The sequence below is a fragment of the Carassius carassius genome, chromosome 32 (assembly GCF_963082965.1).
Source record: "Carassius carassius chromosome 32, fCarCar2.1, whole genome shotgun sequence".
In the NCBI taxonomy this organism is placed as follows: Eukaryota; Metazoa; Chordata; class Actinopteri; order Cypriniformes; family Cyprinidae; genus Carassius; species Carassius carassius.
Genome location: NC_081786.1, coordinates 11,665,151 through 11,683,825, shown reverse-complemented (window position 1 = coordinate 11,683,825; position 18,675 = coordinate 11,665,151). Strand labels below are relative to the sequence as shown.

The 18,675-nt window shown below is 35.5% G+C and overlaps 1 protein-coding gene across 1 annotated transcript; it reads right to left on the bottom strand.

The window, feature by feature from the left end:
• Positions 1-1,935: 1,935 nt before the first annotated feature.
• On the bottom strand, positions 1,936-17,105 carry si:ch211-63b16.4 (kinesin-like protein KIF3A). The gene is made up of 22 exons (XM_059520270.1): positions 16,877-17,105; positions 15,903-16,009; positions 15,636-15,727; positions 15,394-15,477; positions 15,139-15,289; positions 14,859-14,932; positions 12,599-12,737; positions 12,390-12,470; positions 11,931-11,962; positions 11,755-11,778; positions 9,915-10,016; positions 9,103-9,182; positions 8,840-8,996; positions 8,006-8,065; positions 6,892-7,091; positions 6,424-6,820; positions 4,363-4,554; positions 4,172-4,267; positions 3,617-3,664; positions 2,974-3,163; positions 2,738-2,870; positions 1,936-2,649 (listed from the first exon to the last, which is right to left on the bottom strand). Exons 2-22 carry the CDS (start codon positions 15,997-15,999, stop codon positions 2,517-2,519), a joined length of 2,562 nt encoding a protein of 853 aa, XP_059376253.1. The 5' UTR covers positions 16,000-16,009; positions 16,877-17,105; the 3' UTR covers positions 1,936-2,516.
• Positions 17,106-18,675: the final 1,570 nt, after the last annotated feature.

The following is an 18,675-nucleotide window of genomic DNA, read 5'->3' as shown; positions in this document are numbered from 1 at the left end:
TTAGTCAATGAAAATTGTATTTTAGTCTCTTTTTAGTAATGCAATTCTATTTAACCCAGCCAATATAGTATATGTACCTAGTAGCATAAACGAAAGCAAAATTTTATTTTAGCCAAACCCATTTTAAACAAGGTTATCTTATTATATTATGGTTACCTTATAGACTCAAGAATACATCCATTCCAGACACGTAAGAAGCTCTGATTTGAATTTACAACATTTATTTTACCAACCAAACATGTTAGAAGTACACACATTGGACAATTTCTGTGTCAGACTTAACTTTGTTTTTTGTCTTCTACTAAATAATGCCTCGAGTGGGGTTTGAGGAAGTGACGTCGCCTGCGTCGTAAACCACATTTAGACGATATTTAGTCATAATTTTTGTTGACCAAAGCAACACTACTGATATGTGCTGCATGATTGCGTGAATATTTCTGAGTGGCAAAAGCAATAGATCTGTAAAGCAATATATTGTGAGAGGGACGTGTTACCACTGTCTTCACGTGCTATCATAAACTTACTATTTCCAACTTCTAAGTCATGATTACGAGCTTGTTGCATTCCGTTCTGTTAAAAATAACAGTGAACAGTGGTTTGTGAATGTTGTTGCTTAGCCTAAATAATTTGAATGGAGGATCCCCTCCTGTGACCCACGATTTGTTTGTATATGTATTCAGAGCCAGTGAGCAATGGACTTTCATAATAATAAAAACTGTGTTAATGCATGATAAAATAATTGTCTGCGTTAATCAATTATTGTGTTAACGCGATAATAATGCATTAACTTGCCCAGCCCTAAAATAAACAAATAAATATATTATGTCAATTCAGTTTGTTAAATTTTTATTTTAAAATTTTTATTTTGTTAACATAGCTAAATATTTTAAAGATTAATGCTTGGCCTTGGACATTATCTGAGGTTCCTAAATTGAGAACAACTTCTCTAAATTATAATTCTTAAAGGGATAGTTTAACCCAAAAATGAAAATTCTGTCATGAATTACTTAGCCACATGTCGTTTCAATCCTGTAAGACCTTCGTTCCTCTTCATAGCAAAAATCAAGATATTTTTGATGAAGTCCGAGAGCTTTCTGACCCTGTATAGACAACACGTAACTACCACATTCAAGGCCCAGAAAGGTAGTAAAGACATTGATAATATAGTTCATCAGTGGTTCAACCATAATTTTAGGAAGCTATGAGATTACTTTTTGAGTGTAAAGAGAAAAAAAAACTACATTGAACAATTCTATCTTTCTGGGCTTCGAACATGTCAGTTGTGTTGCTGTTATGTAGGGTCAGAGAGCTCTCGGATTTCATCAAAAATATCTTAATTTGTGATCCAAAGATGAATGAAGGTCTCACATGTTTGGAATGACATGAGGGTGAGTAATTAATGACAGAATTTTCATTTTTGGGTGAACTAACCCTTGAAACCCATGAAACACTAAACCATTTTTTTAGACATTTATGCATTGCACATTTCTGAAAACAATGCAGTTGGAGAGAACAGTACAAATTTCTAACATTTAATTAGATTTTCTTACAAAACAGGCTTGGCAGAACTCTAAAACACTAAAAGAATGTAGCAAGAAGTTTCGCGCAAAACCAGACCCAGCCTCCACTTATTTGCTCTTTTATGACAAGTGCACAAATAAGCTCCAGCGGCAAAAAATCAAATCAACCAAATTGATCCCCATGGAAACCACCACAAACAAGTCACCCAACGCCAATCCCCACCTCTTCCTCAACAGCCATTTAGCTTAATTTAAAAAGAGCGAAAGAAAAGAGATTAAAAAAACTAGCGGATGAGCTAAACAACCTTACTTCCAAAGCAGAACAAAGGGCGTTTAAAGCTAGACCCATACCGAGGTCACTATATACAGTAGGCCCAGCTCACAAACCTGCCAGATATACGAGGCAGTTAATCTGAATTACACAGGCTCAGCACTGCCTCCTAGAAATCTGGATGACACACTGCAGGAGGTAGAGGAGGCCGAAAATTAGTATGATGATGAATTTTCAAGGCCTCAGAGCACTGATACAACACGCTGGACTTTGTCAGTGGTGCTTTTTCTTTATTGTTCCCTTAGTTAAGTTAGATATATTATCATGCCACTTAGAGGAATAGTTCACCCTAAAATGCATTTCTTTCGACATTCCCTAATTGTCATGTTGTTTCTAACCTGTGATGACTTAATTTCTTCTATTGAACACGGACATACAGCACCGTGCTGATCATTCTAATGCATGCAACTGCAATTGGAGCCTTTAATCTAAAAAAATAACACTTTATCTACTAATATTTCCTTAAAAGTACTAATATGTACCTTTAAGATATTCATATGTACCTTTCAAGGGTAAATAAGGTATAAAGATGTACCTTTTAGCTTTTGTTCCTTTAGGATGTGGCAGCTTTTTGCGATTTTAGGTGAACTATGCCTTAACAATGATTCATACATGATAACTTTTACTCTCCACATCCCTCATTCACTCATACACAAGTACAGTCTTTAGTCTATATCCTCAGGTCTCAGTCCACACTTCCTGAGTGTACGTCTGACATATGGAATAGCGTCCTGCAGAAACCACTCTCTCCTGTACAAAACCAGCATCACATCCAGTAACAGACTGTGCTCCCTCCTCCTGCAGAAACAACACAGAATCAACTACATAAGCTTTGACAGTCAAATAGAACTCCTGTACATATATTTTTTGATCAACAGATGCTCACAACTGCTTGTAGAGGGTTTGAGGTTTATACAGAGGCTGTTCACAGTTGCTGTTGTTTGTGGTTTCAGACTTCTCTGTAAACTCCACCTCAGGATGCTGAAACTCTTCACACTGACTAAAGCAGCATTCACTTCCTGCTGGCATGCCAAAAACAACAGCATTAACATGAAAAGGTTACCTACAGCCTAAACACAGAATATTGAATAAGGCTGTTTTTTTATTATATGGATCTCTTGCCTTGTGTGACACCTGCAGGACACAGCTGAGACACTTGGTGTGAGACGACAATCATTTCGGTGTTCGTTGTGACTGCATGTGTGTGTGAAGAGTTTGTGTCTGGACTGCTGGATTCTGTAAAGGGTGCAGAGTTGATCTCCCTCAAAAATGACTTGAGTTTCTGTCTCAAACCAGCATTTTCCAAGCACACCTGCAGAAGCAGCATGCATACACATGCAGAACATTCATCTTTTATTTGTGTAATTATTGCTTTTTTAACAAAAATAAATGTAATGAATTACATACACTACCATTCAAAAGTTTGGGGTCAGAAAACCTTTCAAACCTTGAATGCTTCTTTACCCATTCATTAAAAAAAATATTCATTGGGGCAGTACCCTTTCAAAGGTTACTAATCTCTACACTTTATCTACTAATATGTACTTAAAAGTACGAATATGTACTCTATATTGAGGTCAGTTAGTCTGACTTTCTGTCAGTTGATTTGGTTCAAAATAAGTCAGACTAACTCAAATAAGCCTGGCTTATTTGGTAAACTGTTTTATGAAACAGGCCCCTGGTGAGAATAAGAGATTTCTTTCAAAAACATAAATAAATCCTACCAACTCCAAACTTTTGATTGCTAGTATATGTCTTAGGTTACCTTTTCATAGGAACTTTTTATGTCCTCCAAGTGTGACATCAGTTCAGCCTGTAAAACAAAATTAAACTGCAGTTCACATAATCTACCAATAAAGGGCAAAACACATCTAATTTCATTCTCCAGTTAAGGTGTGGTGTTTTTTCAACATTGAATTACTTTATGCTATGCCTTAATATCCAGAGACAACTAGAAGCAATTTGTAGGTTGATTTCCCCAAAAGTGGTTGGTTTGAGCCCCCCAATGACACAATATAACAACATGGGCTCAACCTATGGTGTGAGTTTTGGGGTGGGACTATCTGTTTGACTAACCAATGCCACACAGGCGGTGTATCTATGAAACTGTTTAAAGATATTGACTATTTTAGCCATTTTTCTTGGTGATGGTAGCAGCACAGGAATTACACACTTCTTTTAAGATTTGATAAAGGTGTATTGTTTTCAAGTTATCTGTAGAAAGATCTGAAACATAACCTTACAAAAAAGTCTAAAACAACATAACAACAAATAATTGAATAATACTTTAAAATAATAAGGACAGAATAAAACATGAAACCTTTTCAGTCTCGAGCTGGCTGAGGGTAAGAGACACACTCTCTCGAAATCTTTTGAGCTCTTCTCTGCTGATCTGTAGTTCTGCCAACAAGCTCTCCTACCATAAAAAAAAAAAAAACGCACAATAATAACGTTCATATAATCAAACAGATTCTAAAACTCAACATTGGTGGCAGGTTGTGTGATTTGTACCCGCTGGTTGTTATGGGTTGACACAAGCTGGCTGTTTCTCTCTCTGGTGCTGTTGAGTTGTGTGAGCAGATTCTGGATGTCCTGGCTCAGCCTTTCTCTCTCAGAGTGCAGCGTTTGTGTCAGCATTTTCTCTCTCTCACGACATGTGCTCAGGTCTGATCTCAGCTCCTCTGCTTCTGTTTGCAAACACACCTGAAGGACAGGCAGAGACATTTCTGTACTCATCTTTATTGTTGGCACACAATGGAAAACGGAAATGGCATGTCATAATAGGTCAAATGCACATTTTTGACCATATTTCCAAATTATTAATGTAAATTAATATATTAATGAATGTTTACCTGTATATTTGGTTCCACTTTTAGATAACTGAATAACTTCAAAACTATTTGCTCAATTTATATGATTTTTTTTATTTTTATTATAGACTATAGTTTCTAAATTTATTTAATAGGGATACAATAAATTGATTAACAGTGACATTTATCATGTAACAGTAGTTTTTTTTTCATATAACAGACTGGTATCCCTTATTCCGTTCATTGCAAAGACATTTGAGTGAGTTGTGTTCAACCAACTCTCTATGTTCCTTGCACAGAACAAACTCCTGGACAACAACCAATCTGGCTTCAAAAGCGGCCACTCAACTGAGACTCCCCTGCTCTCGGTTACTGAAGCCCTGAGACTGGCAAGAGCAGCTTCCAAATCCTCAGTACTCATCTTGCTGGATCTGTCTGCTGCTTTTGACACAGTTAACCTCCACATCCTCCTGATGCACCTGATGAACTAATACTAGTACTTAACTATTCCATATATATATATATATATATATATAAACTAGCTATGTGTACTGTGCTAGACTAACTGAGCCGTTTAACTGTCTCGTTTGTCTGATTGCTTCTATTGTTTTCCTCATTTGTACGTTGCTTTGAATAAAAGCGTCTGCTAAACGATTAAATGTAACTGTAAATAAATGCTGCTCTTTTGAACTGTTGATCAAAGAATACTGAGGAGAAAAAGGTTTCTACGAAAATATTAAGCAGCACAACTGTTAGAACATCAATAATAATACATGTTACTTAATGTACTGGCAGACCATTTTCACATCTTTTGGGACTGTAACAAAATTCATACTTATTGGCAGGATTTAAATAGAGAAATGAATGCAATAATGGGGATGAATCTGGAATGTGACTTTAAAACTATGTACCTGGGCATCATCCCTTTAGATATGACAAAAGAGGATACTTATCTTTCTAATATACTACTAGCAGCCAGTAAGAAAGCCATTACAAGGAAATGGCTCAAAGAAGATCCCCCATCAATGTTTGAATGGCAAGAGATTGTAACAGAGGTGTACAATATGGAATCTCTGACTTTTTCGTTAAGAAAACAAACTGAAAGTATGGTATCACATTGGCAGAAATGGTTGAAAAGAGATGAAAATCATTTTTGACTTCTAACTAATGGATAGAGTTGGCAGTTTAACCCTTAACAAAACAGTATTGCAGAATTTGAGTGAATCATGTGATCTGGAATATAATATAAGTTCTCTCCTTGGTGACCAGTGTATGTCCATGTATGTGTATATGTGCTCAGAATATACTTTTTGTTTGTACTAGTGTACGCAAAAGTATGTAAGGATGGAGATGTGCACTTGTATTATAAATGTTTGTTGATGTTGTTTTATCTGTTTGAAAAAAAAAAGTAGAAAAATAAAGTAAAAAAAAAAAAATAATACATGTTACTTAAGCATCAAATCAGCATATCAGAAGGACCATGCGACACTAAAGACTGGAGTAATGGCTGCTGAAAATTCATCATTGTCATCAAAGGAATAAAAACTGGTCTTTTAAATGTAACAATATTACTGTTTTTACTGTATTTTTTATCAAATAAATGCAACCTTAGAGAGCATAAGAGTTTTTTTAAAAACATAAAAATTTGTATGACCCCAGTGCATAAAATATATAAATATAATAACTCCAGATATGTTTTCCCCTATCTATAGGAACAAAGTGACTGTAGATACTGTGATATAATCCAGCGCATTACTGGTACCTCTGCAGTCTTTAATATTCCCATATCTGCAGATGTGATGCTTGCAGAATCTTGATTTCCTCTTGACTTTTCCAAGCTCAATCCCTCTTGTTTCTCCTGTGTTGCTCTTGTTTTCAACTCATTTTCCAGTTCTGCTACTTTCTGACTGAGAGAATCCTTGTCTCTCCTTCCCTGAACAATAATCTTGTCATATTCCTCTCTGAGCTTTTGTTCCCGGGAACAGTTAGGACATTCCACAGCTGCCGAGGGAGCTGAAAAAGCTTCAAGAGAGGATGTAGAGCGCCGTTCTACGGAACGGAGCTGTGAAGATGAAAACTCTGATCCCCTTTCAGTTCTTTCTCTGCCTCCAGCATCATGGAGAACTGCCCCAGAAAGGGAATGGGGCAGGGAGCGTGTCCTACCTGCAAAGCAGTAAAAAATTCTTCTGTAGTGTTTAAAGTGATTACTGGTTTTATTTAAAAATGCAGCTTGTTACCATCAGCTCTGTTTTTCTCATCTCCAGGTCGAGATCCGCGGCTGTAATGCCCAGGTGGTTCGGTTTGGCCTGGTTTTTCCAGCTGGGGGAGAAAAGTTCTGAGCTCCAGCCCATCTCCACAGTGGCCTGAGCTGAGTTTAGGTTCAGAGGGACTGACTGAACTCAAAAGATTGGGAAGCAAGCATGTCTGAGACTGAAAATACAACAAATGGAACACCAAATATGAAGATACCAGATCATACTGTCTCTTAAGAAAAATTCTGTCAATGATAAAAAGTTAGTCTCTTAAAATGACAAAAGCAAGACATTTTTAAATTAAAATTAAATTAAATTTATACATTTAGCAGACGCTTTTATCCAAAGCGACTTACAGTGAAGTCAGGCTATCAATTTTTACCTATCATGTGTTCCCATTTTTAAAACAAAGCCTAGTGCACCATCTTTCTATCAAACGTATTACTTTGCATGCAGGTCTATCATCAGACATTTAACTAAAAATTTCTATAGTTAGAAAGACATTGTTTACAAATTTCAATAAATTATCATAACTTGTGTTGTTTATGCATATGGATGCACAAAACAACTTTCCCAACTAATTTTTTAATAAAATATTCTCACACATTTGATCTTTTCTCATATTTGCAACTGTTTTACTTGCAATATGTGGCTCTGCTATATAACTTTAAAGGGTTTGACATGCATTATATGCTGTTTATAAAGGAATTTTTCAGCTATATAACCGAAGGCATGTTCCATGGGAATTATATGGTATTCGTATCACAGTTAAAATAAACACAAAAACTGAATGTCCCAATAAAACATTGTATATTGTATATTTAGATTAAAACTCCTCCTCTGGCTCATCAGAGCGTCCTGATGATGTTCTCTCTCACTATACTGTAACTTTAGAAACAGGCCACTAGAGGCAAAACTATTCAAATGAAGAGTCAAACTGATGAGCACAATAAAAGTTTCCCCTTTCATCTTTACGACTCACTCAGCTGCAAAAGGGCACTTGACATACAAACACATTCAGGGTTTAAAGTGAAGCTATAAATTATGTCTATGTGAATATGTGCTGTGTATGTGTGTGAGTTTGAGTCTTACCTTTCTGTCAGATCCGACTGGTGGTAAAATCTGCTGTCTGGTCAGATGATTAATATCCTTCTTCCAAATCAGATATGTACATGAATAGAATATTTTTGTAAGATTACAATTTATGAATGAGCTGATTTTATAAAACATATTAGATAATAGCGTTGTGTGTAAGACTGCGTTGTGTGTAAGACTTCACCAGTTTTGTGCACCTGGGTATGATCTGTAAGTGTAATCATTGGAAAAAAGAAATAGTTCACCTAAAAATAAAAATTTGGTGAAAATGTCCTCACCCTCAGGCCATCCAAGGTGTAGATGAGTTTCTTTCTTTGGAACAGATTTGGGGAAATTTTGCATTATGTCACTTGTTCACCAACTGATCCACTGCAGTGAATGGGTGCCGTCAGAATGAGAGTCCAAACAGCTGATAAAAACATTATATTAATCCACATGACTCCAACAACAAAGATTATCAGTTGTTTGAACTCTCACTCTGACGGCACCCATTCAAAGCAGAGGATCCATTAGTGAGCAAGTGAAGCAAAACTAAATTTTCAAAAATGGAAATCGAAATCTGCACAGATGAAGAAACAAACTCATCTACATCTTGAATGGTCTGAGTGTGAGTAAAATTTCAGCAAATTAAAAGTGAAAAAAAAGATTAAAACTGTTAGCAAACATTTGTACAAAGAAAATTATTATAAGACACTCATTTATTGTGGTGTTTTTCTATTAAGGTGAGTTACGTATATGTAAGAATGAGATGCATCTGGGAAGAATGTATGCACATTTGTTGAAATGTGATAAATATTCTGAAAGTATGTGTTTTGGGAAGAGTGTGTATACCTGTTCAGGTGTGTAATGTAACTGAGAGGTGTATATGGGTCGTGATGGAACAGCCATAGCTCTGGAGGCAAACTGTAGAGAGCTGAGAGTTTCAGATATTAAAGATGATTGAGATGAAACCGTGACCACTAAACACGTCCGGCAGTTCCCTCCCAAACTAAACCAGATAACAAAATAAACATCAAACTCAGAAACAGTCAACAAACTTACACAAATGTTGAAGAAAGTGGAGAAATAATGATGCTGATGTTGATGATACTCACCAGTCCCTAAGTGCTCGGGTTAGTTTGGATTCTCTGTATGGGACATGCTGGGACCCCACAGAGCTGAGGGCAAAAATCACCTAAAAAGAAAAGAAAAGATTGAGATTTTCTGTACTTTGCATTTGAATACTTTTTATAGTATTCACAAGTTCACAGCAATGTATATTTAATACAGGTAATATAATATTAATAATATTAATATAAGTGAGGAGAAATGGGGTGGAGGAGGGATACTGAAAACTGTCAATGAACAGAGGTACGTTCTGCTGTTATTTATACCTTGTCATGAGTTGATTACTGATTGGTCTCCACTTGTGTTAATCAGGTTAATGAACTGTGACTGCTCCTCCCGAACTTTGTTATAAAACATCATTTATATACATAATACCAGGACAGGTATCAAAACATTTTTTATTTGTAATTTATGTCCAAAATGACTCTCATATTATGGAATTTTTTCGTCAAACACAGTGAGAAAACTCAGAACTGGGAAGAAGAGGCCTCCATATTATCTAAATGTAAATAATCAATATTCTGAAAATAATATTTTTCTCTGTATTAATGTGACATGACATCTTCCCTTCCCTAAATGGAAATCTATGTAATCCTACAGATAATTTTCTGTGTAATTTACTGCATATGCAGCCAACACATTGATATGATTAAGATAGGGCTCTTTGACTGATAAATAATCACTGGAGATACTCAAAACAAACTCTGCTCTTCAAAAATGCCTTTAGTCTGACCGGGACAACAGTGATAATAGATAAAGCATGCTCTTTTTTTGCGGACATGTTTGAAGTATTACTAACATTTCCGAATATGGTGAGAGAGCGTTTCAGCATCTTGGTCTCTTGTGGGTTTTCATTTGTGGCATTGAAAGTTCTCTTGTCAGGAACCACAAAACTACGACACTGGGGGTAGAGAAAGAAAGTGAACATTAAAACTGAAACTCCCCCGAAGCTTTGTATTAAAGTATGTAACAACACTGCCCTTAAGAAAAAAAAAAGTTTATGCTTTTAGTTTACTTTATGTACTTCTCAGAAATGGGCTTTATGTACTCCTCAGAAATATACTTAAAATGACATTTAAGTATACTTGACTTATACTTACAAAAAAAAAAGTCTAAATATATTTGAGCTATACTCCTAGAACCCGTGTTTTCATTATTACACGGTAGAGGGTGCTAGTACACATCTTCTGTACAGAATTTCCAAAAAAACAACAAGTTAAGAAGAAAAAAGATACACCACATACTAGCACATGTAACACGATCATCTGACAAGAAACAGCATCAAAACGGTAACGTTATGGAATAAAATGTTGACCGATGAAGAGGTAATAATTACAGTCAAGCTTTCAGGTGTTGATCGACTCCATCTACATTTTTATTATCATCCTTAATCCAATTCATAGTCTTTTTTTCAGCTTTTTGTTCAAAATGTTATTTCTTTATTTTTTATGAAACTAACCGATATTAAAGTGTTTTTAAAAATTATGCATGAAACTAGAATAAAATGTTTTTGTTTACAAGCAGATACCCTGTTCTATCTTTGGATGTTTTGTAAGTTCAGATATTCATATAACAAAATTTATACACATTAAAACCTAAATAGGGACAAATTAGTATACCTAATTTAAAGTATGATGTAAAGTTCACTTAAAGAAAACTTATGAGTATGCTTGTAGTATACTAGAATAGAAGTTTACTGAGACTATACTTCAAAGTGTACAAAGTATTTAATTAATAAACTATCAGTAAACCTATAAGTTCACTTTTAGTATAATTGCAGTATAAACTACAGTACAAACAGAGGTAAACTAGTTGTGTGCTCAAAGTCTGCTACTGTTATACTTAAAGTATACTTAAAAGTATACTTTATATACTAGAAAGTGGGCCAATTTAGTCCCAAGGAGTACTGAAACAGTACACTTACAAGTATACTGCTAGAACACTGATATTTGTATACTTGCTACATAAAGTATACTTAAAAATACTTGAACTTTACTTAAGTATACTTAGTAAAATAAACTTGAAGTATACTACTTTTTCGTAAGGGTGGAATGTCTTGGCCATTTGTTGCAGGTAATCAACAGCACCGATATTCAATTATGACACATGATTTATTTTTAGTCAGTACTAAACAAACTTACATTTTAGATAGATACAGTTACTTTGTCAGTTTATTTGTGCTTTGTGTATTATCCATCTATGAGCAACATGTGGTATTACACTACAACTAAATCAACCATTTTGATGAATCATTTGAATGAATGAAATTTAAAGTCTTTATCGTAAAGGCAAATCACCTAAAAAATAGTTGAGTCAATAATTCAAAGACTTTATCGTTAAGGCAGTCATTTAATTCAGCGTGTGGCAAGATGATGAATCATTCATAAAGACTCATTAAAAAAGACGATCACTCGTCACCATAGACTGGCGCATTGATGTTTTTTCTTTAAGTAAAAAAGTTGTTAAATTAAAACAAATTTAAAAACTTGGAAACTTGTCCCATGCTTAATATAGTGGTTAGTATTTTAGAATGACCATAACATTTTACTATTATAATAGGTCAGTCAATGGTGGTCAATCAGTTTCTAACTAAAATATCGTGATCTGACACAGAAACATTCAGAGTAACATGAACTTACTTTTCCTGAGCTTGCCAGATCCACCTAACAAAAAACAAAAATCATGTGAGTTTCAAAATCTTTCTTAATTCACAAATATGGTGCTCACTGCATCTATGCCAAGAATGGGTACTTCACACAGAGAATACCTAATATTTTAGTTATGCCAAAAGGAGTCTCCGATGCTATCCTCTTACCAGAGTGAGTTTGCTGGCTGTCAAAACTCCCTCTGCAACCATTAAGTACAAACACACACAAAGGGAGGTATTTAATCAGATTTGTATTAATAGAACATAATTACACCGCGACATTGTGAGTTTGCAACACACCACTGCGGGGGGTACAGGGAGACCCTGTGGGAGGCTCTGGTATGTTCATATCTCCCTACAATAACAATCAGACCCCAGGCAGAGGTTCGTAGAGCTGACTAATGCGTAGGGGGTTGACTGAGGCAAGCTATTGACTGACAAATGGACTGAGTTACCCATTAAAAACAAGTAACAATTTTACTGAATGTAAGTGTAACTCTCCTAAAACATCTTTAGTATGAAGAATACATTTTATTAATCTAATAAGATAACAAAACACATGGCGATATTCACAATTCAGGAAAACTTTAGAAAGACATATAGTTAAAGGAAACATAAAACGCCTACCAGGGCAATGGAGCATTGTGTTAATGACCACAATGTTGAATACCATGTGGGATCGGCTTGGAAAATCTGCCTTTGATATCCCTGAAGAATGTTAGAAAGTTATGAGAAATGAATCTGATTTAATACAGCAAGCTGAGATCACTCTGATCATCATACTTCAGATGAAATAGTGTTTGCTCATCAAATCAGACTGAGTTACTGGCTCTTACCTGTGTGCCTGAGGACAGAGCCCCGGCGATGCACCTGCAGCAGATCCTGGACAGAGTTCACTTCCACCTCCGTCAACCCATCGAGACGCACCACCTCCTCACAGTCACGCAGCCAAACCACCTCACTCCCTTTTGGATCCTGAACAGATCAGGGAGAGAGACAAAAGAACATCTGAACACTTTCCTTAATGTTGGACTTCATACAGTGGGGAAAATATTTATTTGATCCCCTGATGATATTGTAAGTTTGCCCACTTACAAAAAATGAACGGTCTGTAATTTTTATGGTAGATTTACTTTAATGTATAGACACAGTTCAGTTGGTAAAATAAGTATTTGATCCCCAAGCAAAACACGACTTCGTACTTGGTGCAGAAACCCTTGTTGGCAAGCCGTTTTTTGTAGTTGGTTTGCACAATTCTCATGAGGGATTTTGATCCACTCCTCTTTACAGATCCTCTCTAAATCCTAAGGTTTCTTGGCTGTCGTTTGGCAACTTAAAGTTTCAGCTCCCTCCACAGATTTTCTATAGGACTGAGGTCTGGAGACTGGCTAGGCCACTCCATGATCTTAATGTGCCTCTTCTTGAGCCACTACTTTGTTGCCGTGGAAGATTGTTTGTTGCCCCATCTTCAGTGTTCTGGCTGAGGGAAGGAGGTTCTCATCCAAGATTTTACAGTACATTTGCCCCTCAATGTGGTGAAGTCGTCCTGTACCCTTAGCAGAAACACAGCTCCAAAGCATAATGTTTCCACCTCTGTGCTTGACTGGGGTCATAATCAGCATTTCTCGAATTAATGCAAAAGAGCTCAATTTTGATCTCATCTTACCACAGCAATTTCTCCCAAGCCTTTTCTGAATCATTTATAAGTTCATTGGCAAACTTTAAATGGGTCTGTACATGTGCCTTCTTGAGCAGGGGAACCTTGCGGGTGCTGCAAGATTTCAATAGCGTGTTACCAATGTTTTGCTTGGTGACTGTGGTCCCAACTGCCTCCAGTGTGATTCAGGGCTGATCCCTCATCTTTCACATGATCATCCTTACCCCATGAGGCAAGATCTTGCATGGAGCTACAGACCAAGGCTGATGGCTATATTGTATTTCTTCCATTTCCGAATAATCATACCAACAGTGGCTCCTTCTCTCCAAGCTTCTTGCTGATAGTCTTGTAACCCATTCCAGATTTACAATCTTATCTCTGACATCCGTTGATAACTCTTTGGTCTTGCCATGCGTGCTGGGAGAGGTTGGAATGGAAAATACAGATTGTGTGGACAGATTTCTTATAGACCTAACGAGCTGACATTAGAAGTAACTTCTTAAAGAGGCAGGACTAATCTGTGTTCCACATGGGCACATATCCAAACTGTGGGGGACAGAATTCTTGCGGGTTGGTAGGGGATCAAATACTTATTTCAATCTTCAAATTTCTAACCTTTATTTTAATGTGTTTTTTTCTGGAGTTTTTTGGTTGGTATTCTGTCTCTATCCGTTAAAATAAACCTAGCATACAAATTACAGACCCTTTATATCTTTATAAGTGGACAAACTTACAAATTCAGCAGGTTGATCAAATAAATATTTTCCTGACAATAAGCTTTTTTTTAATGCAGCAATTTACTGGTACCCTAAAAGTTCAAAAGTTTGGGGTCAGTACAATAAAAAAAAATATATATATATATTCAGCAAAGATGCATTATTAAAAATTCAGTTAATACTTTTCAATTAAAAAAAAACTATTTTAAATAAAAAGATTTTATTTTAAAAGTTCAAAGAATCTTTAATCTTTATTATCTTTTTTAACAGTTTCTACAAAAATATTAACAAGCTTTGCTCATAAGCAGACTTATTCAGCTGCATATTAGAATGATTTCAGAAGGATCATGTGACATTGAAGTCTGAAATACACTTTTAAATATATTAAAATGGAAAACACTTATTATTTTAAATAGCAAAATTATTTCACAATATTCCTGTTTTTATTTTTTTACTTTTTGTTTTCCAAAAACATTAAAATGTATAAATAAGAATGATGCTTTATAACGGCAATGTAGCTTAAATTATTTTACTGTAACTCAAAGAGTATTGCGTGGTGCCACAGCCATGTGAATATTACCATGAACTGATAAATTTATACAAGCTAAAAAAAACTAATAAATAAATAAAACGTTTCTCTGAAAAAATCATCTGCCAAATGCATTAATGTATAATAAATTGATTTCACTGATGCAGTGATTTAATTACACTTCAAATACTTACCAATAGGTCATAAATCTTTTCATTGAAAATGTGGTAGAACGAGACTCTGATTTTGCAGTGAGATGCCTTGGGGGCTGGATTATTTAAATTAAGGATTGTTCTAGGATGCTAATGTACAGATCCTATTATGTGCAGTCTGGTGAGCATAATGCAATGAATGAGGAGTGGAATGTAACTGCTCTATACAGTATGTGTTATACAGTAAGTCACTCTTATCTACAATAGAACATGAAATCTTAAGGTATGACTTTATAAAACCAACAGTGTGAAGGTTTGATACAGGCGAAGATGTCCTCAGCAGCGCGGCTGATGATGCCTCTGTGTTTGGCTGACACGCTGCATCCCTGCATGGTATGAGTTTTACCGCTGCCCGGAGATCCATAGACAATTACACAGCCATTATAACCCTGCATTAGATACTCGACCAGAGACTGGCACACGAAGACAAAGATAGATTAGTATTTTAGTTTACAAATAAAATATATTTAGGACTAGTATTTAATGTGACAACTGTTGCTAAGAACATTCTTTGAACCTTTGTTGTAGACTCATAAACATCTCTCTGTGATGCCTCCTCATTTAAGACTGCATCGAGGTCTATAATATGAGGCTTGTGACTCTGGAGAAGGACAAAAAATATTTTGAAAACACCTTCAACTTGACTTTATTGCATACTTTGGTTTCACTTGAATCATTTCATTCTGTTTTTTTTTTTACAAAAGAGCATGATGAATCTAATAAAGTGATATCTTTGATCTCATTTGAATCAACACTCACCCTTCCAGTGTCAACAACTACTTTGTTGAGATGTGTCACTTTGATAGAGGCTCTGGGTTCATCTAAAGAGACAGACTGTTCTGGTCTGTTCACTGAGGAATTGAAAAGTTTGGGTAAATAGCTTCAGGATGTTTGCAGGAATCAAGATAAGAACAATGGAGGAGGGTAATACAATGAAATAAAATAATCATGCCAATTTCAGTAAAAGTTGTGCAGACCCTTATATACATTGTTTTTATATGTGTGTGAGAGCATGTGTGTAAAGACCTGTGTGTGAGTGTGTGTTCTCACAGGCACACAGACGGACGACCACTCTGAAACTCCTCTCTGTATTTAGGCGTTTTGTTGCAGACATCCTCTTCATAATTTGGCTTCTTGCCCAGTGGATAAATGTTCAAGACAAAGACAGAGATAAAGATGCATGATTAATCATAGACAAGACATAAAAAAAATTATTAAAGCATTATGTAGCTTGCTTTTTAGCCAAATATGATTTAATTAATAAATAATACCTGTTTTTCAGAAAGGCAGAGACAGCTCATCAAAAAGTGGAACAGCAGTTTTATAGAAAATACAGTAAAAAAATCCAAAAAAACATTTTAAAATACTGTATGTTTAAACTTGTATCTGCAAATATGTATGAAACATAACATTATTTCTAATATTAATGCTGCTCAAATTAACATGTAGTTTCACAGGAATAAATGTTAAAATTTTTGCTTTTACAAGCTTTGATTGTCTGAAATTACCATAAAAGACTGAGACAACGATTTTGGTAAATAAGCACTAATACATTTAATAAAATAGGCCTATTTATTCATATATATGTATCGGCTTTAATAATAGCCAATACATAGACGATGCACTGTCATAGCCTATATACAAATACAACACACCATCACGGAAACATCTAGGTCTATAACTTAATACTAATAATACAATAAACATTAAACGTTAACTCAACAGCATAAAGTGAACAATAAACAACACAATGTACACTTAAAAAAAAAACAAAAAAAAACGTACATTAAACTAGAGATGGCCTAGGCATACTGTAGGCAATCTGTATCTAACATTACGTAGTGAAATTAACGAACAAACAAAAATAAATATTATTAAGATATTAAAATGACATAAATATAAATTTAGTTCCCTTTTAAAGTTGATCCTATAGTTGATGCTCTTCAAATCGTCAAATGAAAAACACAATGTGAGATAAGATCATTAGTGCAGAGACATACCTCTGTTCAACTGCTTCCGCCGTTTCTTTATGAAATCAAGCAACAGTCTCTCCAGAGCACATTACTCCTGGAATAACAGCCTTGGAATCCAGTCCCAGATAACCAGCCTGTCTCTGTAGAGCTGCAAATATCACACTCGGAGTGTTGCTGACATGTTTTTGTTTTTTCTATTTTGAAAGCTCCTGTTGTTCATCACTCCTCACCTCAGGTCGCGCGGATGAGCGCGTTGTCTCGCGCACTGTTTAATTGGCGTTCATACAATCCACGCGCGCGCAGTGAGGCGACTGAACGCTTCACCCGAACTGTGACTGTGTGCTGAAAATGTCAGCATTTTTTAACCAATAATTCAACCACCAGAAAAAAAACACCTGTAAATTATCTTCAGATTTGGACTTAAATGTAATTTTATTACATTCAAACTTAAGCAATAAACTATATATTACTAAAACACATCTTAAACCATTGTAAGATGTTTTTCTTGATGGTTTAAAATGGTCTCACAAACAATTTTCCGAGCCAGCTCATCTGAAAACTGTCTAAGAACCCTTATAAAACAAGCGAAATAACGAGCTAACATTTAGAAAATAATTTTAAGGTAGTTTAAGATGTTAGGAATGATGTGTCCTGTAACTTTTAAATAAGCTAACCAGCATGGTCATATTTGTATATTGATACAGGATTGTATTTCCAACCATGCCACACTCTTTTACACACAGACGTTGCCTGAGCACCAGTCTGGAATGCTTGTGTGCGACAACTTATGGCTGTTCCTCTTGACCCCCTGTACCCCTTCTCCAGCAGTGTCCTTTACTCCTTTACAAGGGGCTTGGAGGAGGAATGTGCATCATAAAATAGGATGTTTAAGTTTCTGATGCCTAAATGAAACATAGGAGTCACACATATCCAAGAGGGGGATGGGGGCAAGGGATGGACTTTTTGATATAACCCTAAAATACATCTATTATGTCAATACACTGTCAAGAATATTGCACAATTTGAGCCTACATAATTGAATAATTAATATGCACTATAAGCACAATGACAGAAAATAACCACTTCTCATTGTAAAGCATTGTAACTTATCTCATACTGTACCAGGGATTGTGAGTGAAACAAAGAGGGAGAGAGAGGAATGATGGGACACAGCTTAGTGCTGCCATTGCCAGCTGTGTCAGTGTCAAAGGGCACAGATTCCTGATGCTCTGTATCTCGGTGTCTTACAGTCTAGTTTAACTGTGTCACTTGACCTGACATTTATCCTTTCTCTAGAACTAGGTACAATTGGTACAATTTCATCTGTTACAATTTCATAAAGGTACTGTATATGCAGGGGTGCTGTAACAGGGTGGGGGAGAGGTTAGGACAAACGCAAAAGACCTGCAACGCAGATCACAGGAGGGCCCAGAAACCATAGCGGTGCCCCTCTGTATAATTATTATTATTGTTGGATATAAATATAATCCAATTTACTTCAACTTTAGATGTAAAATCATTAAAATTCATATTCTTTGTTAAGTGATTCTTAATATATTTTATAATGAGACAAAAAAAGCATTAAAATAAACTATAAGTAATAATTTTGCTATACTAAAATAGAGAAAATAAGCTAAATTCATGCAAGCTAATATAAACTCCCAAGCTCAAAAATATTAAATCAGGTAGAATAAGCAAGTTAAATAAATAAATAAATAAAAAGTCTTAATCCTTATTTACTACTCATTAAACCACACAAGACTGGAAACATTTTAATTCATTGGTTTAACAAGAATGGGAAACCTAAAGAACATTCGACTCTTAAA

Bases quoted from the DNA above. Each gene is read 5' to 3' on its own strand.
- si:ch211-63b16.4 (XM_059520270.1), bottom strand. From the start codon at position 15,999: ATGAAGAGGATGTCTGCAACAAAACGCCTAAATACAGAGAGGAGTTTC. The intron at 10,017-11,754 runs GTAAGTTCATGT...CTCTACCCCCAG, and splicing joins ATCTGGCAAGCTCAGGAAAA to TGTCGTAGTTTTGTGGTTCC. The intron at 7,092-8,005 runs GTAAGACTCAAA...TTGTATTTTCAG, and splicing joins CAGTCGGATCTGACAGAAAG to TCTCAGACATGCTTGCTTCC.